The 27,447-nt window shown below is 45.2% G+C and overlaps 2 protein-coding genes across 2 annotated transcripts in view; one reads left to right on the top strand and one right to left on the bottom strand.

The window, feature by feature from the left end:
* The window catches only part of LOC142802621 (uncharacterized), a 34,038-nt gene extending 26,202 nt beyond the window's left edge, over nucleotides 1-7,836 (top strand). The window contains exons 3-6 of the mRNA XM_075887605.1: nucleotides 657-773; nucleotides 6,683-6,823; nucleotides 7,478-7,558; nucleotides 7,617-7,836. Of these exons, the coding sequence (XP_075743720.1) occupies nucleotides 688-773; nucleotides 6,683-6,823; nucleotides 7,478-7,558; nucleotides 7,617-7,836 (528 nt within the window). The 5' untranslated portion in view covers nucleotides 657-687. The remainder of the gene's footprint in view (nucleotides 1-656; nucleotides 774-6,682; nucleotides 6,824-7,477; nucleotides 7,559-7,616) is intronic.
* LOC142803582 (uncharacterized) overlaps nucleotides 1-23,949 on the bottom strand; it is a 118,652-nt gene extending 94,703 nt beyond the window's left edge. Inside the window, exons 1-2 of the mRNA XM_075888805.1 lie at nucleotides 23,807-23,949; nucleotides 13,949-14,109 (exon numbers count right to left, since the gene is read on the bottom strand). Of these exons, the coding sequence (XP_075744920.1) occupies nucleotides 13,949-14,109; nucleotides 23,807-23,810 (165 nt within the window). The 5' untranslated portion in view covers nucleotides 23,811-23,949. The remainder of the gene's footprint in view (nucleotides 1-13,948; nucleotides 14,110-23,806) is intronic.
* Nucleotides 23,950-27,447: the final 3,498 nt, after the last annotated feature.

Here is a 27,447-nt window from a genome sequence, read left to right as displayed (position 1 = left end):
TAGAGCGTAGTGGCCAAGGCCCCTACCGTTACTTTACAGTAAATTCAGTGTTAGACTTTATCTTGTTCTTGACGGAGCAGCAATATGTCCCGTGCTATCGCTGTTCATCAATTTTGTCAACCAGTTCACGTCCAGCTATACTTTCCCGTAAAATATACCTAGCCGGTAACATCGTCCCAAACAGCTTGCAGTGAAAACATTTTCATGGTCTGTTAACCACTATAGTCGAATACAACCTTAGTCAGAGGGAGCCCCGTCCAGATGACCGAAGCGAGACAGCTGATCACCTCAGAGACTAGACATATATTCCCCGCTTGCTCTCGAAAACGTTCTCTGCAGGTGGGGTCAACGACCATTTGGCTCATGACGTCAGTTTTGAGTATACGCCGATTCGTGCAGTCTTGTGTGCATCCGCCTTTCAGAAGGAAATTCCGCTGACTTCTAAAGTTGTAACAGACTATAATGCATGTTTTTAATACAATCTAAATTATGGTGTTCCGTAAATTGTGCTAGTCTTGATTTAGGCGCAGCAGACAAGTCACTTTCTTTCTGACTTTATTATCTAGGTTGCACAAGTGAACATCTAGAAACATAGTTAACTTTAACACGGATACTGAACAGTAGTAGAAAATCAATACGAGTTGGCTCCTTTGCAGGCGTCGCGTAGACATACACAATGCGTTTCTGATGGGGCCGTCACTGATGATAATGCTGGGCAGCCTCTGCAGCTACTGGACCGGCCCTTTCGCCGAAGCATTCAGTGAGCTCGCAAAGTAAGTATCTCAGCCGACTGTTCAATCATTTTATAGACTGCTATAACCTTTAAAATAAAAAGTGTAATTTAGAAGCGCCTTAAATTAAAAGAAACAGTTGAAAATGGGAACTATGCAATTTAAGGCGGCTGTCGCACAAACAGCGCCGAACTTTTACCGTTTACGTACAGCCACACCAAGCTTAGCTGGAACGCTCCACAGCGTGTCCTCAAATGACTTGATTGTCGCTAGCCCCCCGTAGCTTTAGGTTCTGTGAACGAAATGTACGTTACCCATGCGAGCCACCATGCTCTTTAATCGTATCGAGGTATTATGTCTACGACAGCGCCCAGCACTTCGCGGCTGGCATCAGTCACACTAGCCCTGGTGACGCTGCGGAGAGTTCGAGTTAGGCTTGTTGACGAGTGTACCTCCGTTGTTCAAGGCACCCAGCAACAGTTTTCCAAGTACCCACTTTGCCAAGTGAACTTCGCGAATCGACAGCCACAAAATTAGGGGGGAAAACCGAGTGTTGAGCGCTTTTTTATCTCCTTTCAAGCGCGTTGAAGAAGGCAAGAAGATGCGTCCCTTTTTCAGCAAGAGGACGATGCGCGACCATGAGCACTTCTTTTTTTTTTTTTTGGTGGGGGGGGGGCTAAGTTCCTTATGCCGTGGGTCATGCGTCCGTGATGTAAGCAGCTAGCAGCAGCAGCAGCAGCAGCAGCAGCAGCAGCGGCAGCAGCAGCGGCAGCGGCAGGAGGAGGAGGTAGCCACCTCCACGTCCGGAGGACTAGAGGAGAGGCACGGGCGCATCATTTTCAATTCAAGAGGAAACCCACGCCCGTTAATCTTAAATAAAAAGATAGTTGTTTCTCATGAAACAACTTACAGAGGCGAGTATTGGTGACTTAATCTTCAATAAAATTTGCCTTGAATTTGATGCTTACTAAAAAAAAAAAGCTAGTATCAGAAGGAGGCACTTTCAGCACTACCTGACCAGAAAAGATTACCACGTTAAATACGCTGGGCGTAACCTCCATGGTTTTAGCCATAGTTTCCTAAAATTAACTAGAGGGGACTCTGGCGCTGCGATCGTTTAGTGACCATGGCAATGATGGGTAGTAGTACCCAGATTTGCCTAGTCTGCGTGCTTGCGAGTGGCGAATCGCACTTGCGGCTTTGTTTATTGCTGGTTTCGGTTTCGTTTTGAAAGAAAGAACGAATCTTTTTCAACTTCATGACCCGATTTGAAACAGTCAGCCTAAAAAAAATTGGCAGATCTCACGTACAGTGGGAATCAGTGATATGCGAAGCACGGATGAGGAAGGGTGATACGTCACTTGACTACCACCGCGTAGTAGTACCACCGCGGCGGGCTCAGTGGGGACGTCTAGGTCTAGATAGAACGAGAAGTAACAGTGCACTCGAGTGAAAACGTCAATAAATGAATCTTATGAAAGCATATATGCTTTCGTCAGTGCCCTCTTAGCGTTAGGTAAAGGGACTGTAAATTTTTCGCATTGATTGAATTGTGGCGATATCGCACCTATTGTGATTTCACGCGCCCTGCTGTAGCTGCACACTTTGTTTAAACCGTGGCTGACAATAACGATGGTAAATTGTAATTCAACCCTTTCTAAGGCGTTGGGAACTTTGAACCACCAGTCCCGCCGCGGTGGTCTAGTGGCTAAAGCACTCGGCTGCTGACCCGCAGGTCGCGGGATTGAATCCCGGCTGCATTTCCGATGGAGGCGTAAATGTTGTAGGCCCGTGTACTCAGATTTGGGTGCACTTTAAAGAACCCCGTTTTGTCGAAATTTCTGGAACCCTCCACTACGGCGTCTCTCATAATCATATGGTGGGTTTGGGACGTTGTACCCCACATATCAATCAAACTGAACCACCAATTCGATTGTTACACGATTTCCATGGTGTGACACCTGGTGCGATTTTGCACTTGTGCAATGCGATGTTTGAGTTTGAGTTTAGTTTATTTACCACGTACAGTTGTACAGTAAGCGGCTGGGACAGAGGAAAAAATCTGTGCAAAACAGCTTGACAAAGCCCCGTATCCCCATGGCAACTGTGGCGAAACGGCAAAATCAAATTAAACACAGGACAGTTTAAACCAACAATGCTTACGCTTTGCATCAGAACAAAAAATTTAAACAAACTATACTAACCAAAAAACGCACATGCTATAGATCAAAAGACTTAATCAAACAAAAAATAATACTACACACAAATTAATGAAGCATATTTAAAATTAAAATATTAGAGAGTATACGACGAATATTTTCATAATTAATACCCAATTTATTTAGTATATTTGGCAAGCAATAACTCAATGTCTGAAAGCCATAATTTGTGCGCGGTCTCGGCACATGCCAATATTTAGAGTGTCAGTTTAGGCGAGTTGAAGGATTTAATTGCAAGTTAGCTAAACTACGTATATAGCCGCGACCTTTTATGGTATCAGATCTAAAAGAGACTGCTAAAGAATATTCGTAGAGCAGATTTAATTTGAGTATTTTGTATTTAGCAAATATTTGTGAAGTATGGGCTATAAAAGGAAGGTTAGCAACAGATCGTAGCACCTTTTTTTTTTGTAAGATAATAAGATTACTAATAGATTGCTTTGTTCCATTACCACAAATTAGGTTGCAGAAACTCAGATGTGATGTAGAGAGCACATTAAATATCAGAAGTTTTTGAGGAACTGGCAATAAACCCTAAGATTTTCTCAAGACCAAGACTTTGCAAAGCTTATTGTATAAAAATTCCGTGTGATAATCCCATTTCATATGTTCATGGAAAACAACACCCAAAGACTTCACAGTGGAAGAAAATTCGATTATGCTTCTGTTTAACATGAGATTGTAGGGTTCAGTGGTTTAATTGAGGGGAGATTTGGCACGAAAAAGAACAGCTTTTGTTTTGAGACAATTTATAAGTAAAAAATTTTCAAGGGTCCAGCTGCATATCTTTTGTAATGTTGAGTTAGCAGTATTTACTAGATGACTATCATTCGTAACTGAAAAAAATAAGCTTGTATCGTCTGCGTAAATTACGTATTGGGCTGAAGGGTCAGCATGTACAATATCGTTTATATATATAATGAACAAAAGGGTCAACATGTACAATATCGTTTATAAATATAATGAACAAAAGGGGACCCAATATGCTGCCTTGGGGAACACCATCTTTAATAGTTTGCACGGACGAAATTTTCCTGTTTATAGATACACACTGGTGTCTGTCTGTTAGGTAGCTTTCGATCAGATTTAAGGCTACACCACGAATTCCATAACACTGCAGTTTTCCTAATAATGTCTTGTGGTTTATTTTGTCGAATGCTTTCGACATATCTAAAAATATGCCAAGTGTGAACTTTTTGGCCTCAATATTTTTGAGAATCAATTCCTTCTGAAACAATAGGGCTCTTTCGGTTTAGTAGCCTGATCTAAAACCAAATTGTGATTGAGTTATAACGGAATGTTTATCAAAAAATTCAACAGTCTAGTTTGAATAATTTTTTCAAGTCCTTTGGAAAAAAGCGGGAGAATTGAAATCGGCCTGTAATTTGTTAAAATGTTTTCGTCTCCACCTTTGTGGATCACCGTCACCTTAGCATCCTTCATATTCTGTGGGAAAATGCCGCTTTTTAAGGAAACGTTGTAAATGTGTGTCAGACATGGACTAAGTAGGTCAATAACATGTTTTATTGCTTCCATTTTTAGGCCATTTTAATCCTCACTCTTAGGCATCTTAAAGCTTTTAAACACTCGTATTAATACGAGTACAAACACTCGTATTATGTGACTCTACACCCGACATAACTCTTGTAGAACTTTTTCAGGGGTGAAGCTTATTTTAGTCTAACCTGGTCCTGTGTCAGACGTAACAGGGAGTATCTCCCGAACAGAAAGTAACGCTGTCTCATCACCATTTCTCGTATGAATTCCTAGATGGCATTGGTGAATAGAAATGTGTGCAATAGGATGGACGGACGGATGATCGAACAAACGCTTATCCCCTTTCATCATCATACACTCGGTCGATATGGTGTTTTTTTTTCGCATTTCCAAGCGAATGTGTGGCTCTGTGGTTGAATACTTAACAGCCACGCGGAAGCTTTGGTTGCTATTGCCACGTCGGGTCACTCTCATTACCCCCCCCCCCCCCTTTTTTTTTTTTTTGAGCTACCCACTCGCAGTTTTATTGACGTCACATCCATGGCAGAAATGAGGTCGTTTAATAGTTGGGGTAGCCGGCACAAAACACCTTTAGTTAAAAAATGACCGCACTCGCGCAACTACGACGTATGACGACAAATTCGAAAACAAGGGGTGGTGCTGGAGCCTCCATTTCGACAAGCGAACTTATGTTTTCTAAGTCTTCCGTACGACGCGCGAGATGGCAGTACTCAGAGTGTTCTCTAGATTGACGCACGAACGGACAGACAGACGGACCGGCAGACAGACGGACAGGTAGACGGACGTGTAAAGCGGCTATGTGCCACAGGGTATGCGAGATGGCGGTACTTTGAGTGTTCTCTAGATGGACGCACGGACGGACAGACAGACAGACTGGCAGGCAGACGGACGAAAGACTACTAAATAAACCGTAGTTGCGAGTGCAGCGGCGTCCCTTTCAGTGCTTGCCTCCGTGCGCTGCTTCATAAGAAAACATTAACCCACCAAGCACGCAATCACGTATGCAGTAGATGTGAAATTTCAGCATCTAGACAGCGATTGAAGGCTGCCTCCAGAACCTGTCTCTTGCTTTCGTGATTTTGAACACTTCGGCGCTGGTCCCTGTGTGTCATCCTCAAAGCGGTTTTGTTTAGCTCGGCTGCACAGCCGGCAATGAAGGGAAAAGATGTGTTGATGGTGTACCTTTCAGAGAGCTATAGCGTAGACGGTCCCGTCTGCACAATGTACGTGCGTACTACCGCATGGCAAAAGGATCGAGTACACCACTCCGCTCACACAGTCATTGAAAGGCTTAGAGTGCTTTCCGAGAGCTAGCACGCTAGCTCTCGGAAAGTTCGAAGCACCGCGTCAGCCGCGGTCGCCACCCCACGCGATGCGTGCGCGCCTCCACATGGCGTGGTCAACGTCCGTTCTCAGGCGTGGTCGCTCACTCGCGCGGGCGCTTACTTCGGGATTCGGGTGCCTCGTTAGAATTGCGATAATTGTTCGTCCAGGTGTATATGTGTGCCTTCGTTTTGTGCGTCTTTCTTTCTGATTAAGCGGCGTGCTTTAAGTGTCGTGTTGTGACAGTCCACGCTCGTCCTGTGCATGCACATACATTTCGGTCATGCTTTCTGCTTGAGGCGCGCGTTTCAAGTTTCCAGCTGCTTGCCGTTCTTCACGCCACATCGCAATCTGTCGCTGCATCATTCATTCCTACCCTTGTTATGAAACAACGCACAATAAGCCTTCAACTACCCCTGTGAAGACGCGCTTCAATTTCGTGTTATACCGTTTCCTAAACAGAGAGATCAGCCTCGTTTTCTTTTTTATTTTGGTATGAAGTGCGCCCTTGCGTTATCCTTGTAAGCTGACCAAGAGTACTGTCTAGTGAATAAGGCACTCGGCTGCAGACACACAAGTCCCGGAATCGAATCCCGGCCGCACTGGCCGCATTTTTGATGGGGGTAAAAATGTTTGAAGCCCATGTGCTTAGATTTAGGTGGACGTTGAACAACTCAGGATTGTCGAAATTTTCGAAACCCGCCATTATGGCGCCTTTTGTAAACATATCGTAAATTTGAGACGTTCAATCCCAACAATTATGACAAAAGAGTACAACGAGGTACACCGTTCGCAAAACTCCCGGTCAATCACTGTCGATTTAAAACGTAGAAGAAGCCGACAATTGCAGCACGCTGCGCGCAAGCACTTTTCTTTTTTTCATTCCTGCAGACGAAACGCACCCGGGTGGCGCAGAAACGTGACTTCGCCCGACATGACGGCCTCTTCGTGGTGCGTGCTGACGCTTCCTGGCTGCGTGGCAGCGCTGTGCGTGGCCTACTTCTACCTCTCCTGGGCGCACGTGCTACCTTAGTAAGTTCTCAGCAATTAGCAATTTGCAGCTATGGCATTGCGTACACTGTTCGCGATTAATGCGCCGTTGAGTTTCAGCGTCGGGCCTTATAATTAGTGTGATCATCGTCTGCGTTCTCTTTTTCAGCTACTATTGTCTTCAGAATTAATCCACGATTAGTGTTGAAGAGAGCATTACGCTTTCTTTCGACTGCCGTGTAGCGCTATATCTAAATGTGAACACGTATGCCAGTCCGATTATTTAGTGATCCTGGAATATTGGTTGCGTGAGATCTCCCGCCCTGTCCGATTGTGAGGCCTGACGAGACGCACCACCACAGAAACAAGGCTAATTAATCATTTTGGCTCGGAAATATGTGACACGAGACAAATGCGGCAGGAGTGAGAGAACTAAGCTTACTTAGCCGCAAGGCTCCTTTCACCTAGCTGATGAACCTCATGTCTTGATGACGCTTGAATTTCCTGCTGGGCATCGTTGGTAAATTTTCCCTGACTGGTAACAGGCGGAGCCCGTACTTATCGGTAAATAACCAGTATTATACGAAAATTTGTGATAATCGCTGTGAGCGTAGTTAGGCATTTCTATATTTTATAATCGGTCTTCATTGCGAAGCATCTTTCTGTTGACAACGTGCGGTGTCTTGTGTTTTGCAGTGAGCCGGATGACAGCAACATGGAGATCTCCGCTGCAGTGCAAAATGCGTCCACCAAGCTGAAAGCGCTGGGCGCACCATCGTGAGTGGTGATGTGCATGCGTTGAGGCGTGATGGAAAGATTTTTGTTGTCCTCGCAGATTGGCGGGCGCCCTTGTCGTGCATGGTACCGTGCTGGCCCTGGTGATGTGCGTGCCGGCGGGGTACATAGGAATCGACATCAGGCAAGATGGCACCGCCTGCTTTGATCGCATGCAGCTGCTCAAAAACATGAAGCGAACACGCGGCCTAGAAAAATCTGCTTTGCAAGACAAACGCACGACAAAAACAGCTAGCTTGGCAAACAAGTACACGTGCTAGCTTTCGGTGACAATGTAGATTGCTTGCCGTGAAATCCCAAACAAGCCCCCCCCCCCTCCCCTTCTTTTTCGAAAGATTTGCAATATGCGCCTGTAGCAGGTCGTGGCGATGGATTGATGATATTGATATGTGGGGTTGAACGTCCCGAAATCACCACATGATTATGAGAGACACCGTAGTGGATGGCTCCGGAAATTTCGACCACCTGGGGTTCTTTAACGTGCACCCAAATCTGAGAACACGAGCCTACATTTTCGCTTCCATCGAAAATGCAGGGGTTACAACCGGGATTCGATCCCGTGACCAGCGGATCAGCAGCCGATGTCGCGATGGAGATGTGCCACACTATGCGTTCACGTGGGTGCGCGCATCCACATGAAACGATGCTAAAGCGGCAAAACACCAGTGCACACTGTACAAACTGTCATAATCACTACACAATGAGCACTACTTCTCTGAAATACACTTTTGACGCAGATCGTGTGAGCATGTTATGCAAGCTAGCTTTATGCGTCAACTTCTAAGGCTTTCCAAGGCCGGCTACCCTCAGTCCGTAGTTAGTTCCGTGGTGGAATCCTTGCTGCAGAGGGTGAAAGGCAGAGTGTCGAATCCAAATGCGCGCCCGAAGGCGAGAGAGCGGGTTAAGCCTGAGGTGGTCCCGTATATACACCGTGTGAGCCATAACCTCAAGAAGGTGGCTTCCCGTTATGGTGTTCCGGTCGTTTTTTCAGCTCCCAACAAACTTGCTCAATTGTGCCCACGTATCACATGCGATGAGCAAAGGGGCTGCCAGAAGCAGTACACAAGACTTTTTAGGCGCTGCGCACAAGGCGTGGTATATGGGACTCCCCTAGGCTGTGGCAAGTTCTATATCGGACAAACGGGGCGTTGCATTAATGACAGACTAAGGGAGCATGCCAATATTTTAGGCAAAAGTGAGCATGCGCATCTTCCAGCGCACTGTAAAGCCTGCGGATGTGTGCCATTGTTTGAAAGGACGGCGAGTCTTGGTAGGAGCAAAAAACAAACAGCTAGAGAGCTCTTGGAAGCCTATTACATCAAAAAGAAAGGGCCCGATTGTATCACTGATACATCCATTGTGTTGTACGCAACAGAAATGCATTCTTTGGATAACTTAGTGCCTTGTTCATGACGCTGTGCGATGTTTGTTGGTTGTGCACGCATGCGCGGTTTTGTCTACTTTCCAGTGCGTTTCCTAGACGGTCATTAAACAGTTGGTAGTTGGCGCTGTTCTGTCTTCTCTCCTGCTCTTCCTGCTTCACGTTATGTTTTTTGCGCCTCAGTCTTCTGCACCTTGAATGGCGGTGATCCCGGTCACCGTGAAGATGGCGGTGGAGATGCCGTAGCAACTGGTTTTGCATAAATCCAGACCATCTCGGGGTCTGGCGATAATATTCCGATGCGTAGCTCTGGCATACGCGAGGCCGCGATCAATCTTTTTCAAGGCAGCCGACCGGTGGCTGCTTTGGACGCCATCCTTGCTGCCGTCTTGAAAAGCATTGGGTTGAGACAAGCCGCTCTCCGCGGCTTGCCTCTTCTTGGCCGATTTGAATTGAACCACTTGCCATTCAGCCCTTTCCATTGCTTCCATTTCATTTTCTTCGCCCCCTTCGACGGGGTTGCAGACGCTCGGCGTTGATTGAAGTGGCGTCGAAGCGCTCCCTGCCATTGCATGCGTAGCCGTGCCGACGCCGCTCGGAGCGGTCGGCGTTCCTAGCTAGGTCAGACTAGGCTTAAGTGGCGCAAAGTTGAAAGCACTGAAAATGTTGAAAATTCACTCAGAGACGAGAATCCGCACTTTCTCGTGATCAGTAGGACAAAACGCACTCGACGAAGCAAAAATGCGGATAAAAGTTGGCACATCAGAAATCACGCAGATGCAAAAGACCGCAGCGACGCGGAGGCACGTCCGCACAGCTTAGCATCCCTCGATCATCCCCCATTTAAAAACAAGAGGTCATTTTTTTACTTACACTTAGACACACAGTTCATCACGTTGACGTAGGCTATGGCTCCTATGAAATAGTGCTCCTCGAAATGGGACGGCGGCACTCGGCACTGCGCCATGCTCGCAGAAGCCTCTTCTTAACGATCACACACTACGCCCATGGTATCCAGATAAATAATAATGCTTTATTCACTACACTAAAAACAGACCAACCGATTTAGTAACCTAGTGCAAAGTTTCCTTCTCAACGACGACAGCCTTGTAACACGGTCACAAGCTTGTACTTTCTTCACGTTGCGAGGCAGTTTTTTACGCGTAATAACTGTCCACCCTTGCACATTCGCTCGGCGTTTTCATGCACCAGCTGTCTACTATTACTGCAGATACAAGTCAGAAGTTACAGCAGTAACTGCGATAGAAACCGGACACAAGCCTCCAACATGGTGCCCCATCGGTAGCTTCGTCGAACCTCCGAGAAACGGCAGCAGTTTTACATAAGCTCTACTGTACACACTTCCTCAAATGACGCAGTGAGTGCATCTGTTTGAACGAAGGCCGTGACTTGGATTGTTGTGCATGGGGAGGGGGGGGGGGGTGACCACCCCTGTAGCTCAATAGCATCGGACGCTGAATTCGAAGGTCGCAGGTTTCGTCTTTGCCGGCGGCAACTTATCTTTTCGTTCACTTTACTTTCTTCACATTTACACCACAATTATCACAGGCCACATGATTGGCATAATTGTCTTTTAATTCTCACTAATACTGTATCACCAAGAAACAACTGGTTGTTTTTCAAGTACCATGTTAATTGTATTCTGTTTAGGCTGAGTAATGAAGCGCATTGTAGTTTGAATATGAACAGACTGTGGTGAGTGGTTGTTAACAGAACGTAACCAGCCCGTTGAGGTGATAATTAAACAGTTAGTAAATCACCACGTCATCAACGCGATAGGCTTCCGCAGCGGCGCGCTACCGCGATTCACGTGCGCCCAAGGCGACCGAGCCGATCGCACTCCATTTGCAGCAGCAGCCATGAAGCCACAGGCTCGAGCGGGCAAACACGAAGGCTCACAACCATGGGCGTTTCACTAACGCAACCTCTTGTGAAAATATCATCTTCGATAAGCACGCGTCACGCATGAAGTCGCCTGCAACAAACGATGCGTATCTCATTGCAGCTTATACGTCAGTATGTTTGTTACTGCGCAGGAGTTTCGCTGCGGACAGAGTATGGGTCATTGCACGCCAACTGCCTCAACTTGGCACTCCACAAAAAAATCAATTTTCCAATCTGAGGAAATTACACATACACAGACGTTAGTTCTACAATATTTATCCAAAAATATTTCTATCAACAAAATCTTCTTGAACACATGAGCGCCATTTGAACTTCACAAAACTGTCGAAGACCACGTACTAAAAAAAGAGAGCACGCATTCCATTGAACTTTTCATCAATTTTTTTGCTTTTTCTCGTTTTTTTCAAGCATCCTACTTATTATTATAGGTCACTTCAGTACACTAGCTTTACGTTTTTCACTCCTTAGCATGTAGGTGAAATGTGAAGTGGAGCATTTTCAGGGATTTTTTTTTACAAAAGGCAAATATAGATCAAGTACATCAATTATTTTTATAGAACGCTCTATAGAACTTACTATTCCCGCAACTTTTGTTTTGCCTGCGTGCGGCGCTTAGGTGCTAAAGTAAAATCCTGAACTTTGCAAATATGACACCTTCGCCTATATTGAGACATCTGCAGCACCCTAAGGTGGTCGAACAAAACAAAAATGCAGAAAAAGTGCGTACTATTGAAACCCAACAACTTTGTGCACAGAAAGTTTGATTGAAATACGTTTATTTTCAGGCGAGAAAAAAATTGGGGGGCATTTCTTGAAAAAGGTGGGCCAGGTGGCGTGGAATGACCCCACTGCTAACTGAAAGATGTACGCATTCCAACGTCAAATTATGTGACGAGGTGCGGATGAACATACCTCGAGGAATGATAGCACACTACTTAAACGCGGACAGAAAGACAGGGACAAGCGCTTGTTCCCGTCTTTCTGTCCACGTCTAAGTAGTGCGCTCTCCTTTCAAAACAGTCGTGTATCACCAACTCGCCCAATCACCATATTGACAAAATACCTGGAGAGCCTGTCACCCTTACCGTTTGTTAAGGAGCCCTCTCGAGTTGCGAGGAACTGAGGATGCTTAACTGGACAATTTAGCTGCAGATTATGTACCATACTTCAATATTGCGTACGATAGCATACTTCAGTGAAGGAGAAAAAATCACAGCATATCCACAGAGTGCATGATGATGAGTGGGGTGAATCATCTGTCAGTGCGTACGGTACGCTTCCATCCGCCTGTCCGTTCGTTCTTGCTTCCGTGCGTCCATCAGTGAGATCGCCCATGCGTCCACCCGTCTGTCCACGCGTCCGTGCATCCGTCCGTCCGTCAGCCCGTTCACCCATGCGCCCATCCGTCCATGCGTCCGTGCATCCGCGCATCTGTCTGCCTCTCTGTCCGTGCGTCTGCCCATCCGTCCATTCATCTAGTGAACACTCCAAGTACCCCATCTTTCATCATATAGAAGTACCACCATCCAACGTACATTCCAAGGACTAAACGAGAAGTCCCACGGCCAGACTAGAGGAGCGACACGCGCGCACTTTCTTAGGGCCTGCGCTTGGTGTCTAGTCCCCATTTTCACCGCCGCGTTAGTACATGGCACTGCGGCGCAACTCTCTCTGAACTTTGCTGAAACAATATAGGTTACGCCCAACGAGTTTAACGTGACATCCTTTTCTGGTCACATAGGGCTCAAAGTGCGTCCTTCAGATACTAGTTATTTAGTAAGCATCAAATTAAAGGCAAATTTTGTTGGAGATTAAGTCGCTGATACTCGTCTCTGTAGGTTATTTCATCATAAGCAACTATCTTTTCATTTATGATTAACGTGCACGGGTTTCCACCTCAATTCGAATGAGTGCGCGCGTGCCGCTTCTCTAGTCCGGCTGTGGAGGTGGCTACCTACTACTACGACGCACTACTACTACGACACACTACTACTACTACTACTACTACTACTACTACTACTACTACTACTCCTGCTACGGCTACTACTACAACTACATACATCGCGGAAGCACGACCCACGTGCTTCACCCCTAAAATTATACATTGTCCCGCTGAAGGGAACCGTGCGTAGATGCGAAGCAGCGGTGTCAAATGGTTACACTGGCGCTGACGCGGACGTCGGCGCTCATCGCGGCGTCGCATATGCGAGAAACGTGGGGAGGTGGAAAGCACGCATTGATAGGCCGGTGTTTCCTACTGGAACATGCCAATCGCTGTTAGTGGCCAGTGAGAGACAGACGACTCCGGTTCGACACAGAAACCCGCAGTCCATTTTCAACAAGAGTGGCGATGTAGGCTTGTTGGTGATGCATATGAAAGAAATTTATGTAGCACGAGGCGAAAAAACGGACACAGGAAGGAATAGACTGAGAGGACAGAGCGCTCTGTCCTTTCAGTCTATTCCTTCCCGTGTCCGTTTTTTCGCCTCGCGCTACATAAACTTCTTTCAAGTCCATTTTCAGCTTACGCGCACGCTGCGAAATTTTATTGTTCAACAACGAACATGAAAAATCTCCCACCGGCACTACCTTGAAAATCAAGATACAGTGCCTATATACTGCATGGGGGTGGCCAGTGAACGGTTGTGCAGCGCAAGCAATCAATTTTTTCAATGAAGAAACTCCCTAGTGGAAGATGCCTGCGCCGACGTTGCGAGGCGAGAGAGTGGGGCAGCGTAGGAGAGGAGGGAGATGAGACGCGCATGCGCATTGATGGTGTAAATACTGCGGGGAGGATTGCCTAGAGGAGAGAGGGGGAGCGAGCGTATAGGTGTGCGGACGCTTCCTGCGTCGGTGCAAGTAAGGGGGAGCATAGTAAAAAAGAAAGAGAGAGAGAGTGGACGCGTATGCGCAGTAGGGGTGGTCCCGCCGCACACTGGACCCAGCACGACTATAAGCCGCTTCGCATCTAAAAATGCCTCCCAAACCGTTCGTGCTTTGGTTGGCGTTTCGCGAAAGGTTGCTTTAAAGTTACGTTTTGCCCTGTGCAGGCTGACGCTGCTGACCTTGTTGACGTGGAGCGCGCTGCTGGTGAGCGCTTTTGGCTCCCTGTTCGCCAAGAGGGCGATGGCAGTGCGCGAGGCCTGGCGTCGGATGCCATGGGGCGTTGTCATCGTCCTCGGGAGCGTCCATGTTGCCACCAGGGTCGTTGAGGTGCGTCTGTTTGCTGCGGAAAAAGTTCGCCGTTGAGTCAACCATCAGCAAAAGTGCGTGCTCAGAGGGGGCTGCAGGTTGATGGGTCATGAGAAGGACAGAACGAGCACAGAGCAGACCAATTACTTCATTCCCAGAAGTGGAATTATGACCTTTACACACAAAAAGAAGCGAAATGTAAAAGAACACTGCGCTTTAGCATGAAAGATGGCCCAATTTTTTCGTTCATAAGGAAAGGGACGTAGATCTGACGCATCTGCGTCTCCTTTGTAATGAATGCGCAAAATTGTTCCTAAAGTACTGTGCGCGTGCTATTGACGGCATCTCCTATTTTACAGTTCTAAAAGATAGGGTTCCAACTACACTGATACAGTCGGTTGAAAAGTGACTGTACTGTTTGCCAGGGCTCTCACATTCGCATCAGCTAGATGGCCTCGCCAAGAAACGCCCCGTGCACCTCCGAGCAAGGTCTTCTAACATCATTCACTTTGTGAATATAGCGGTGGTATTTTTAAAACAATCTTTGGGTAACTGCTGCAAGCACACTTGCAGGCCACCCACTACACCATAAATCATCATAAATTTGTGCAGTATGGAGGCATTCAGTACGCCATCCTGCGTCATTCTTCGGAGACGCGTGGTACTAGCCACACATTTGCAAAGAATTTTGTGAAATTCTTCGATGCTGACGGCGATGAATAATTATGGCCAAGGCATTTGTAATAGGTTGGAGCACTCGACGACCCGCTCATTGCGCATGTGTGAAGCTATTATATAAAACGCTTGATTACTCATATTACCATGATTACTTTCCCGGCATGAAGTCTGCCTATTGTCGGTTTGCAACGAAGTTTTATGCACTGGCGTAGTTCAGTCCGCTCAGCTAGTACGCAGGGGACCCGGGATCGAATTTCGTTATGCCTTTGGTGTTTTTTATTAATTTATTTTTATTTTGCACGACGATGGTTTGTACGCCGGCGGCGGACAACTACGGCGCTAAAAAAAGACCTTCATTGTTATTTTTTAACAGCTGTCACTGAAAAACTCTACAAGAAACAACACAATGGAACATATAGAAAATTTTGTTTTCATTCTTGGATTACTAATATTTATGTAGGCTACTTTTTACACGACTATCTGCGCTGTAGTAAGTACAAATGAAGGTTCTTCCGTTAAAAAGCGAAAGCTTTCTCAATCTGCTACTCCCATTATCAGATAGGCTCATGATGTTCATGCATCAGACACTGCTTGATTTTTACGCCTCAGCTCTATTCGAGAGCTAAAGAAAAAAAAAAGAACTGGCGTGCGGCCTCACTAGTGACCAGCTGCCGGTAATGCACTCTCATCAGAGCAGGATTGGCCACCCTGGTGCAGTACCTGACCACAACCTTCCATGAACGCTGCAATTAACCCTTGGCCCTCAGTCCCAAGCGGCTGCGAAGCAACTGTCCAAGGCGGTGGTCAGACCTGTGACGCAGCGGAGGTTGCTAAGAATCTCTGGGTTCGGACAACCCGTCATTAGAATGTGAACTTGGCTACCTTCAATAATAGAACGCTACCTAGTGAGGCTAGTCTAGCTGTGCTATTCGAGGAATGAAAGGGTGTTAAATGGGGTGTAATTAGGCTCAGCGAAATTAGGAGGACACGTGAGACTTATACGGTGCTGAAGAATGGACACGTCCTATACTACCATAAATTAGTTGATAAAAGAGGACACCTGAGGCTTATACAGTGCTGAAGAAGGGACAGGTCCAATGCTACCGTGGATTTGTCGAAAGAAAAGAACTAGGGGTGGGGTTTCTCATACACAACAATATCGCTGGCAACATAGAGGATACTATACTATCAATGAGAGAGACCGTGGCAAGTATCATAATTAAGTTTACCAAAAGGTACAAGATGAAGGTAATACAGGCCTACGCGCCTACATCAAGCCATGATGATCATTTCGTTCAACGCTTCTATTAAGACGTAGAGTCAGCCATTAATAACGCAAACATACAGTATACTATTCTGATGGGCGACTTTAATGGCAAAGTAGGTACGAAACAGGTTGGAGGCCCCGAAATCGGCTCTAGAAATGCCAGAGGGGAGTTCGCAGAACGTTCGCAGTTGTAGGTGGAGTTCGCAGAACGCAATAATTTACGAATCTTGAATACCTCCTTGAGAAAACGAGCCAACCATAAGTGGTCGTGGCGAAGTCCCAATGGCGACACTAAAAATGAAATAGACTTCATTCAGTGTGTACACTCAGGCATTGTACAGGATGTAGAAGTAGCTGCCAAGATCAGATTCAGTGACCATAGAATGGTAAGAGCTGGTATTCACCTAGATATAAAAAAGACAAAAACTGATACGTAAGAAACCAGTTAGGTAACTGCCGGTGAGAGTACAAATACAGGAATACAGAGTTTCGCTTCAAAATCAATTCGAGACACTAAATGAGATAATGAGCGGTGACCGAATGAACGATAATCTCATGAAAGAGCGTGCAATTGAAGTTAGAGACCGGAAACTGGCACTAGATCTGAAACTGGGAAACTATCTCAGGCGATGAGAAATTTTTATTAAGAGATGACAAACGATGAAAGCCTCAGACGCAACCGACAAAGTAGGAGTAGTGGAGCTTTCGAGTTAATCAATAAGCAAAAGGTAACCGACATCAGGAGGTATAGAAATCGGCAGAAGCCTAAAAGCTGTAAAGTCAGACGTGTGCATAGGCAAAAATCGGTACTCCACAATGGACCATATTCATACTATCACTCAGGTGATAGAGAAATGCATTGTATACAACCTACCCCTCTACATAGCTTTCATAGATTACGAGAATGCGTTTGACTCAGTTGAGACAAGAGCAGTAATGCAGGCACTACCGATTGAAGGCATTGACGAACCCTACGTAAACATACCGTAAGAAATCTACAGCGGATCCACCATAGTTATCCACAAAAAAAGTGCGAGAATCCCAATAAATAAGGGTGTAAGGCAGAGAGACACGACCTCTCACAGGAGTTATTCAGGAACCTAGACAGGGAATAGTTAGGATAAGAGTTAATGGAGAGTACCTTAGTAACCTGCGATTCGCTGATGACATTATTTTGATGAGTAACTCAGGGGAGAAATCACAGCTAATGATTACTGAACTGCACGACTGTTCCGCCAGTTGAAACGCGCATTCATAAATCAAAGTTATCGAAATATGTCGACATGTGCGACGGCATAAGTAAATTGGCGATTTGGTATGCACACGCAGGAGTACGACTTGCTGCCTCAGCTGTTCAAGATGTTATTCAGGCCGGCTTTCTGGAGAGCGCGGTCGCACATTGAGGTGCAGGCTATTCTGGCCACCATCACATCCGTGTTGGCCGAGGCCACCGACAACCGCACGCTCAGCATGCTCATGATGCCCATCGTGAACGACATCGTGGGTATCCATTACGCATAACTGTAGTGCTCACATCTGAACGGCGTTTCTCATGGGCGAATCACGCCGCCCCCTGGCTACGCCGCTACTGAATATTGTTGCGAGTTTTCGGGAACAGGCAGAAATGGCAGGAAGCCTATCTGCAAGGTGAACCGCGCATTTCTGGGGTTCTCGAACTGGTTCAGCACCTGACTCAGGGAGGACATCAGTGTCGTTTCTTGTTTCCCGTGACGCGCAAGCAGGACAATCAACTCGCCCTATCTTCCACACGTCTGGGGTTCGATGAAACTAACGGTTTCCAGTAGCTATACTCACAGACAACCTTCTGTGGCAATGAAAGCTATGGAAACAAAGTGCCACCGCTGAAGAATATTGTTCCAGAAATGTTTTCCACGTGAAAATTAAAAAAAAACATTTCTTTATCCTCTACAGGGTGCTTTCATAAAGAGACGCTCAGCGAACGAAAGAGATGTTCATATTTGTTTTGCTTCATGAAGTGTAGTTTCATGTTTTGCACGTCTGAAAAAGTTGCACGTTTTAGGTGCACCTCATAGTCAAAATGGCGTCTTCGCCTTTAATTGAGCGCGCGTCCCCCCCCCCCCCCCAGCTATTCTAACGACTCTCTGAAGGAGCTTGTGTCGAATTTCACTGGCAAATGTCTGTATAAGCAGGCGTGGCAAGTTCGACGCTGTGGTATTATTCGAACACGGCCGTCATTCGAAAAGCCAGTCAAGTCGGACTTTGCGGAGGAGTGCAGGCGCAGTAGGTCCGTCCCCGTATAGCTTTCCCTTAATTGCCACAGAAAGTTGTCCCCGAGTATAGTTATACGTGTTGCGTCTCCTGTCTTATTGTGTGGCTTGTGTTCCCGTCAATGCAAATTGAAAATGAACACCACGCCAAAGTATTGTCGAATGGGCGAGTTGGTGCAACAAATTCTTATATTACTTTAGCGCGGCTAAGTTTGAGTGGCACCCGGCAACAGTGGCTTTTCGACGAAGGCGAAGTGTGAGAGGTCCGGGTACTTTCATTTATTTGTTAATAATTTTATTTCCAATACCGAGAGCCACTTGGCGCTGTTACAGGGTGAAAAAGTTTAGAACACCACACAAACAGCAGAGTACAAACATGACAATTCAAACTGAAAACTATATATATATATATATATATATATATATATATATATATATATATATATATATATATATATATATAGAGAGAGAGAGAGAGAGAGAGAGAGAGAGGGGGAGAGAGACAAATCAGCAGCATGGAAACTTTGTTCTGAAAATATACATTACAATACGGTTGTCGGTAATAGCTAGCGAGTGACTGTAGCTTTTCTTGGCAATTCGCGAGCGCATTCGTACCTTCAGGCATTTGTGGGTTTAGTTTATTTTATTCTTCGATCGTTTTGACAAAAAAGAAGTATTTGTAAACATCAACTGCAGGCACATAAGGTCGAACAACGTATGGCTGGGAGGACCAAAGTTACTGTACCTGGAGGCCGCAAGTAGCGCCGAGGATGAATATTGAACATACCTATAAACAGTAGATAAAAATTTAGACTGGCTATTTCCCTACGTGAAGCTAAAGTTGGAAGGTTTGCCTTATGTATCACAGATTCAGTTTTCTTGTATTAACGATAGGAATAGCCTTAAAAAGCTCGTTTCGCAGAAATTCTGGCGTCGGAGTCGGCGTCGTAGGTTGTGAGCGAAAAATCATCTTCTCCGGGACCGAAAAATCGAGAAAGACGCAAACAAAAAACAGTAAAAATTCAGTAAAAATCAATGTCGTCACTTCGCAGATCAAAATCATTACGTCACTTCGCAGAAACGCTGCGAAGTGACGTAATGCAAGCACAGACATGCGTTAAACAGCCGCATATGTTTTATGTAACCCCTTCTTTACACTCGTGTCGCGATGCCAACAGCAACATGACAATTAGCAACAACCGATACGAAAAGCTCGCGAGGATGGTGGCCCCGGGGACACTGCTATACATAAATCAACTTCACCGCATGACATCTGACTCCAATTAATGTTAAACTGACGGGATCATAGTAGTACTTATGTAATGTTTATAAAACTGGATAGCCAGCACTGCAACCACAATTGACGGTTCACGAACATTGGGGTCAGTTTGAAAAGTAGTTCCGAGATCTGCATGGGTCTGTGGTAGGCTATTCTTCATTTCCACGCAGAATGCTGGGGTTCGATTCCTGCTGGGACACTGACATTTATTATTCGCTTTCGGCACATACCCGCCCCCCGAGTATGTGCCGCTCGTCTGGCGGAAACATTCGCCGAACTAAGCGATGGAATTGTGACATTGTTCATGCCATGACCAGCGAGCCATAATCGTCGAACCATGTTACCCTACTATGCTAGTGCTAATAGTAATATTTGTTGGGGTTTAACGTCCCGAAACCATCATATGATTATGAGAGACACCATAGTTGAAGGCTCCGGACATATCGACCAACTGAGGCTCTTGAATGTTCACCTAAATCTAGGCCTTTTTCGCCTCTACTGAAAATGTGGCCACCGCGGCTGAGATTCGATCCCGCGACCTGCGGGTCAGCAGCTAAGTGGCTTAGACACGAAACCACCATGGCGGGTTACTCTTACATACTAATTTTGGTCTACCCTAAGTCAAGAGGATGATCACGAGAGCACTCCGAGCTAAGCGATTGGCTGGCTGGCTGGCCGATGTACACGTTTCCGCAGGATAAAGGAATAGAATATACAACTCTTATGAAACATTTAACAACGGCGTTCCCATGTTTTTTTCCAGCAACCGCGTATCATGCCATTGAAAATGCGCGTACACAACTTTGGTAGCTTTTCTAGCGCCGAAAAGACCACAGCCGCACCATGCTTAGGCGTGACCTTCTAAAGGTTATGGGGGAGCTTGAGTAGGTACGGCTTCACTTGAGGCTCGGAACCCGATGGATCCCAAGCAGCTCCATCCCTTTGTGTTCCATGTTTCATTTTCTGCAGTAGCGACTCGGCGACCGCGCTTATGGCCATCGGCATAACCGAGAGATGCTTAAGTGATTAGCTTAGGGAGCATGCGCTAAAGGTTAAGAAAAACGAGGACAAGTACGCACATTTTGTGGCACATATTGCCGCATATGGGCGGAAACCACGATTCATAGATACGCATGTTCTTGAGAGGAACCTGAATTTATCTGCACGTCTGCTATTGGAAGCATATTCATTGAAAAGAAAATAACGATATCTGCTTCAGCGAGCCGTGTTTGGTGATACATCGACAGAAAAAATCTTTTCTAGGGGCAAGGATTAAGTGATTTTAGCTTCTTTATCTGCTTTTCACATTTCCTTTTTTTGTTTAATTTTTTCTTGTTCTTTGTTGTGTGGTGGCGCTATATACATCACAGGTTAAATGCTTCCCACATGCGCAGCTCTGTTCATTTTTGCCTTTGCGCATTTTCCTGTATGCATATAAGGAGGTCATTCACGAGCAATAAACAGTTGGTAAGCACTGAGTGCCGTGTGTGTTACTCGGCTGGATGTGGGAGTGTTTGTGCGAGTGTTGGCGAGAGTCGAGGTTAAGCTATCTTACAATATGACGAATAACCAACTAGCCCAACAACAAGTTTTATTGGGCTTGAAATGTTTCATTCGGCCCGACCACCTCTGTGCACTAAGTAAAATGTTAACTTAATTTTTCAATCATTGAAGTGATCAATGTTTGTAAACCTAAGATGTCCACCACAACGTTAAAAAAGTAATTATGAAGGTAGCGAGGAAATATTCCGTACCGCATATTTTTGAGTATCTTCGGACGCATTTCTTGAACCACCCTGTGCAGCACAATAGCTCAAAGATCAAAGCAAGTGAAAGAAACCAGAGGGGCTCGACGCCGTGCAAACTGTCAGTGCCAATGATTGGCTTCGCAGGCGGAGACCAAGAACATGTACCCGATGTACTACGCCATCCCCGCAGTCGTGGGCGCGTCCAGCAACGTCATCATGCCCGTCTCCGTCCCCATGGCGGTCATGCACGACGTTGGCCGCGTGCCCTTCGTCAGACTCGTACGTACACAAACGACGTGTTCGCTGCTCAAGGCACTCATCATGAAGGCGAACACCGGCTGTGACGGTTTTGGTTCACTTTGTCGCACGCATTGTGTTCTTTGTATGAACAGACATCTCTGCGGTGCGTGGAGACATCTTCACAATGCAGGGCTGGCCAAGCCGAGAACAACGAAGGGCAGACTCAGACGGGCGTAACTAAAAAAAAAATAAAGTTTAAATAATTGATCGATCCGAGCCTTAGGTGAACGTCAAAGTCCACGTTACGCTCGGTACATCCAGAAAAGAAGATAACAAGGCAGCTATGACAAACTGAAGGATGGCGAAACAGAGCAGTCAAACAAAAATAGAGAATAATAAATTCTAAATCATGCCGAAAAATTTTGTTCTTTATTGGACAGTGTTAGGAAAGTTTCAGTTTTGCAACAACTATCGAAATATAGTCTATCAAACGGGTGATTTCACCCTCGACCTTTCCAACTTTTACGGTTTTGTCAAAAAGGTACGCGCGGGCGTTTTCGGCTATATATTGCAAGAAAAACATTTCCAGGCGTCTTATTACATTCGGAGTGGGGCCCATTCAAGAGCTTGTTCCTGTACTTTTCCGTGTACCGGTTGTATGACAACAAAATGCGACAAACTACACCCTATGTGCACGGTGAAAAGCTTTGTTTGGTCGGATTCTCTTCACTTGCTTCGTTGCACGACTCTTTTCCACGCAAACTTTACAGCTTTTAATCACAGAAAACACGACCTGTGCGTTACCCCGAGTAGCTACTTATTTGCTTTAGGCTTTAAGAATGAATGTATATTGAAAATGACGGCTACATTGGGTTTATCAAAACGAGGTACAGCGTTCCTATAAGATACGCCGCGATTGATTTTGATGCACTGGAGTGTACCTACGGACACCAACAGAGCAATACAATATACGAACTTTTAGATTCGCTAAACTTGCCTATTAAAACTATTCTACAGTAAATGACAATGTTACTTGCCGAATGCATTGTTTTAAACGGCTGTTGTGAAATCGTAATTAAGCGCCTTTTTAGCTCTTGGTGCATAACAACGACACGACCACACATCTTTAAATAAAAATTTCACGTCTAGAAACTTATTCAGCATCATTTCGATGGTCAGTTCGAGGGGATGAACGCTTACGCATGTTCAAAACAATGTCACCACATTCTCTGCAATATTATTGAAAGACGGGCGAGTTGGAACGTGTCCATCGTGGGTAGTGCACAAGCAGATTATATTCTTCATGAAATTGCACTAATGAGGAACCCTACACAATAAAAATGTCTTCATGTCTGAAAATTTGCACTTATTTTGAATATGACGCTGGGCGTAAACGGGCATGGCACCATTGAACTTGGCTAAAAATAAATAGCTTAAAACTAGGGCAAGAGGGGAGCCAAACACCTCGCTTCTGTAAATTAGGGCGACTGTTTCATTCTGTAAAGGCTGAAGAAAGGTAGAAGTGTAGTAATAAAAAAGGAATACCGACCGAGACACCCACTTCCAAGAAACATTTTGCAGTATTCAGCGAAACATTGTCGGTCGAGTCATCTTGGGCAGTAAATATTGTAATCCCGTTTTATCTGCGGAAAATGCATTCAGGCCGGCGCCAGCGTGAGCCTTTACGAGCACTTACAATTGATCGGAATTTCTTTACCAGAAGAAAACCTTTGTTTTCAAACTGTCTCTGCATGCCATTTAGATATATGGCCCAACTTGCTTTTGCCTCATGGCTTTTTCTGAAATAATGAACGCCGTTATGCAAACGCAAAAGCAACCCTTAGCACCCTGAACGTTCGATCGTAATAAGCGTAATGCGCATTCGAAAAAAAAAATCATTATAAACGATCTCCTTGCAGCAGTCAATAGCTACCGCAGCAATATGCATTTCACACATATTCTGGCCGTGCAACGCCGAAGCCGACGTTTCACTGCCACGACACGCCGTTTTCATGATTTTTTGTGCCGACTGCTTCACCGAAATGGCATCGTGGTCCCTTCCGTAAGGGTGTATACGCCTTGGCAGGTTTGCAAATATCGTGAAACTGTTGGTGCCACTGCATCGTAGGGAGAACACCACGCCGCAGCACAGATCTCGTATATACTGCAGTGATAACGAGGGCGCGATTGGTGACAGCAAAGCGGATTTAGACATATATGTCAGGCTCTGCAAACAGAGAATGTCTTGCGGCCGCACCAGTGAAGCATACTCATTCTATGCGCAGTTGGTGCTGGGCATGGTGCTCAAGATGGTGCTCGTCGGCATGGTCCTGCTCACCGCGAACGCCATCGGCAGGGGCCTCTACGACTGGGGCAACCAGCACGTCTTTCCCGACGCGTGACCAAAGAAGACAATGATTCTCTCTGGCACGCCACCCGATCATTTGCTCGCGCATGCGTAGGCGCGAGCGTGTCTCCTGAGCCCCGGAGGCAAGCACGTGATGACTGTGTTGTGTAGGCTTTTATCGTGCTTGTGAATTCTACTATCATTCCTACTCATTCTTGATTATAGATCCCTCGTCGCAATAAAGCTCGTTACTTCGTTTCGTATGGCTACACAAAGCCTTCAGTGATCTTATAGTTACCGCAATAAATCTTTGTATTTCCGGAGCCCTCCACTATGGCGTCTGTCATAATCATATGGTGTTTTTGGGACAGTAAATCCTACATATCGTCAATAAATCTTGATAAACTTAGCCAATTCACGAGTTGAGTAACGGCCCGTGAAAACACTCATATGTGCTACCATGCACGCAGAAGTAAATCTCGAAAATCTTTTTTTTTTTCTATTTTCAAGTATTTTGCTGTATTCTCGTGCGAGACAACTTGATATTTCGACATTATTAAAATTGCGTTATTTGAAAACGGGGCACATGTGGAGTTCCAACCGAAGGTTGTTTATCGCCGTATTGAGGTTTGAAATTTTGCTTTTATGTATGATTCTAATGCAACAACGTTGAGGGAACAGAGTAAGCTCTATACCCAATGCATTTCAGGCGGAGTTGATGCACCTTTATCAGTATAATTATAAAAGGTACAACAATTATTTTACTATCACTGTGATCACGAGCCATTCCTCTTTTTAGTGAAGCAGATTTAGCACTGGAAATTTTAATGCTCATTTTTTTCTGCAAATATTTCACTTCAGGTACCCGATTATCACTTGATAATAGCTATTAGATGTCATGTTGCAGAATAGCGTTTCCTCACACAACAACAATTCTGCTTAGCATATTGTCTATTAGGTTATCTAAATACTAGCTGATATTTATAATTCTAGATGTTGTGATTGCTGAGAAAAAAAAGAGCATAAGTACAAAAAAGCATGTTTTCAGATAATCACATTTAATTTATTGATAGTGTCAGCCCTTTTCGGAGAGCTATTACAGGATGGGAAAGAAATTATACTTAAGCAGAAACTTGCATAGGATATTGATATGTGGGGTTTATGTGCATGGAAGAAACACGATAGTCTTTGTTACAAGAACAGATATCGTTTCACAACACGTATCGAAATTCAGATAAGAAAATCATAATTGCAAGCTCATCAGTGAAACAAGAAAAGAAAGCATCAATGCTGAAACAGGTATTATACAGCTTAATAAAACACATAATAAAACATAGTTTAATTGCAAGGCACGTAATTTAGATATGTCATCTCAATGTCAATGCACAGAGTGAAAAAAACACTATAGAGCTTATGGCTTTTGGAAACTCAGTAAGAGATTTAGTTTTCCCAACCGGATCTGGCAATGAATTCCACTGCCGTATCACCCTAAGGAAGAGTCATTTCATTTACAATCGAACAGATTGACGGCTCCTCCCACGATGGCATGTACTGCTCCCGCGAATGAAAAACGTGTACGGGTGAAACTGTCCAAAAGCCGCATTGGCCTTTTTTCTAATAGTGTGCTGTACTTGCTTTTCCTTCTTGCCGTAGACGTAGGACACAACCCCGGTTCTGATGGCATTGTCGAAGGAAACATGTCGACTCACAATGATGCTACCCAAATAAAATAACGAATAAGTTGGACGCTATTGAAACTCGGCTCGCAAAACTATGATAAAAAAAATGAACAAAAACCTAGGTACCATGCAGGACCACATTCAGGACGGCAGTAAATTGGCATGGCAGCTTTTAGATATAATTCAGGGGCTTCTGAAACAAGTTAACGAGTTACAGAAAAAATCGGTCAAAACAGGACAGAAGCCGGGGGCCAAATTTGGGTTTTTTTATAGTGTGGACGACACTAATCGGCTTGACAATCCCGACCAGTAAGAAAGAGTAATCCAGAAGATTCGCAAAGATAATTTGGGAATTCATCTTGAGTCGGTTCAACGAGCCCGCCGTATTTGTCGTTTTACTGGAAAGGTTAAGCTACCAATTGTAATTTTTCCTTCTACAAAGAAAAACGAGACGTTCTACTAAACTCGAAAAAAGTTAAAGCTTTCAGTGTTGCTAAGGATTACTCGCCTAAGACACGTAGCGTGCGCTAGCACCTGTGGGAATACGCGAAAACTAAAAAATAGATAATAAAAATAATAAGGCATATCTAAGTCATGATAGCTCATTACAAACGGCAGAGTTCTCAGGTGGGGCAAAGTAAAGCAAGAAGTGGTTCCTGTCATAAACAATGACGTGGTGCCGAAATCAAGACACGTCCCCATCTCGACGTAGTTGTCTTAATCGCGAACTGAGTAATAAAGCGGATGAACTTGCGGTCTTAATAGAGTGTGAATGCGGATATAGTATTAGGCACAGAATCTTGGCTAAATGCATCCATCATCGACAGTGAAGGTTTGCCAGATAACTTCATTGCCTATCGAAAAGATAGGCTGAGCCTCGGTGGCGGCGTTTTCTTGCTTGTTCGGTCTGATCTGTGCTCATCCACGCTTGATTGATTGATTGATATGTGGGGTTTAACGTCCCAAAACCACTATATGATTATGAGAGACGCCGTAGTGGAGGGCTCCGGAAATTTAGACCACCTGGGGTTCTTTAACGTGCACCCAAATCTGAGCACACGGGCCTACAACATTTCCGCCTCCATCGGAAATGCAGCCGCCGCAGCCGGGATTCGAACCCGCGCCCTGCGGGTCAGCAGCCGAGTACCTTAGCCACTAGACCACCGCGGCGGGGCATCCACGCTTGATATCAGTGATGATGTGGTGGAAGCAGTGTGGTGTATGGTGAATTCATCTGATCATTTTTCGCTTACCGCCGGGGTGGTTCATCGATCATCAAACTCTGGCATGGCACTATTACATGCTTTAAACAAAATTATCTCTCAGGTTTTAGGTCAAGTTATGTTGTTTACCAGCGACTTATTTTTAACGGATCTTCAGTGGAGCGATAATACTTGTGTATTACGAGCATGTAGTCACGCTCACAAAATAGTGAAGACCATGGTTAATACTTACTCCGTCTAACGGAACCCGTCTAACCGAACCCGTGAAAATGGTATTTGAGACTGGTATTTTCGCAATTCTGCGCATCTCGTAAACTCAACATCTTTCATCCCGGGCTTCAGTGACTACGAAGTTGAAGTCGCCTTTATAAAAACAAAAATTTATCGCCTGAAGCACCACGGAAACAGAAGAGTATTGTTCTTTAACCGAAGTTGGGTTGCGCCCCTCCGAAACAGGAATAACTCCGGAATCACTACACATTTTCGCTAGCCCACAATGGAATGGGGACAACGCTTGGAAAAATTGAATACGAATGAAATTGAGCGCCTTTTGCACGGACTGGGACAAAATTGGAATAACGTGTTCTTTTTTTGGAAAACAGGGCACATTTTTGTTTACGCGCTGTTTTTCAAAATTTAGAAATTAGTAAGACAGAGCCTCG

This window comes from Rhipicephalus microplus, chromosome 3 (genome assembly GCF_043290135.1).
Source record: "Rhipicephalus microplus isolate Deutch F79 chromosome 3, USDA_Rmic, whole genome shotgun sequence".
Classification (NCBI taxonomy): Eukaryota; Metazoa; Arthropoda; class Arachnida; order Ixodida; family Ixodidae; genus Rhipicephalus; species Rhipicephalus microplus.
The sequence above is the reverse complement of the archived record's forward strand: the minus strand, read 5'-3'. Positions and strand labels throughout refer to the sequence as shown.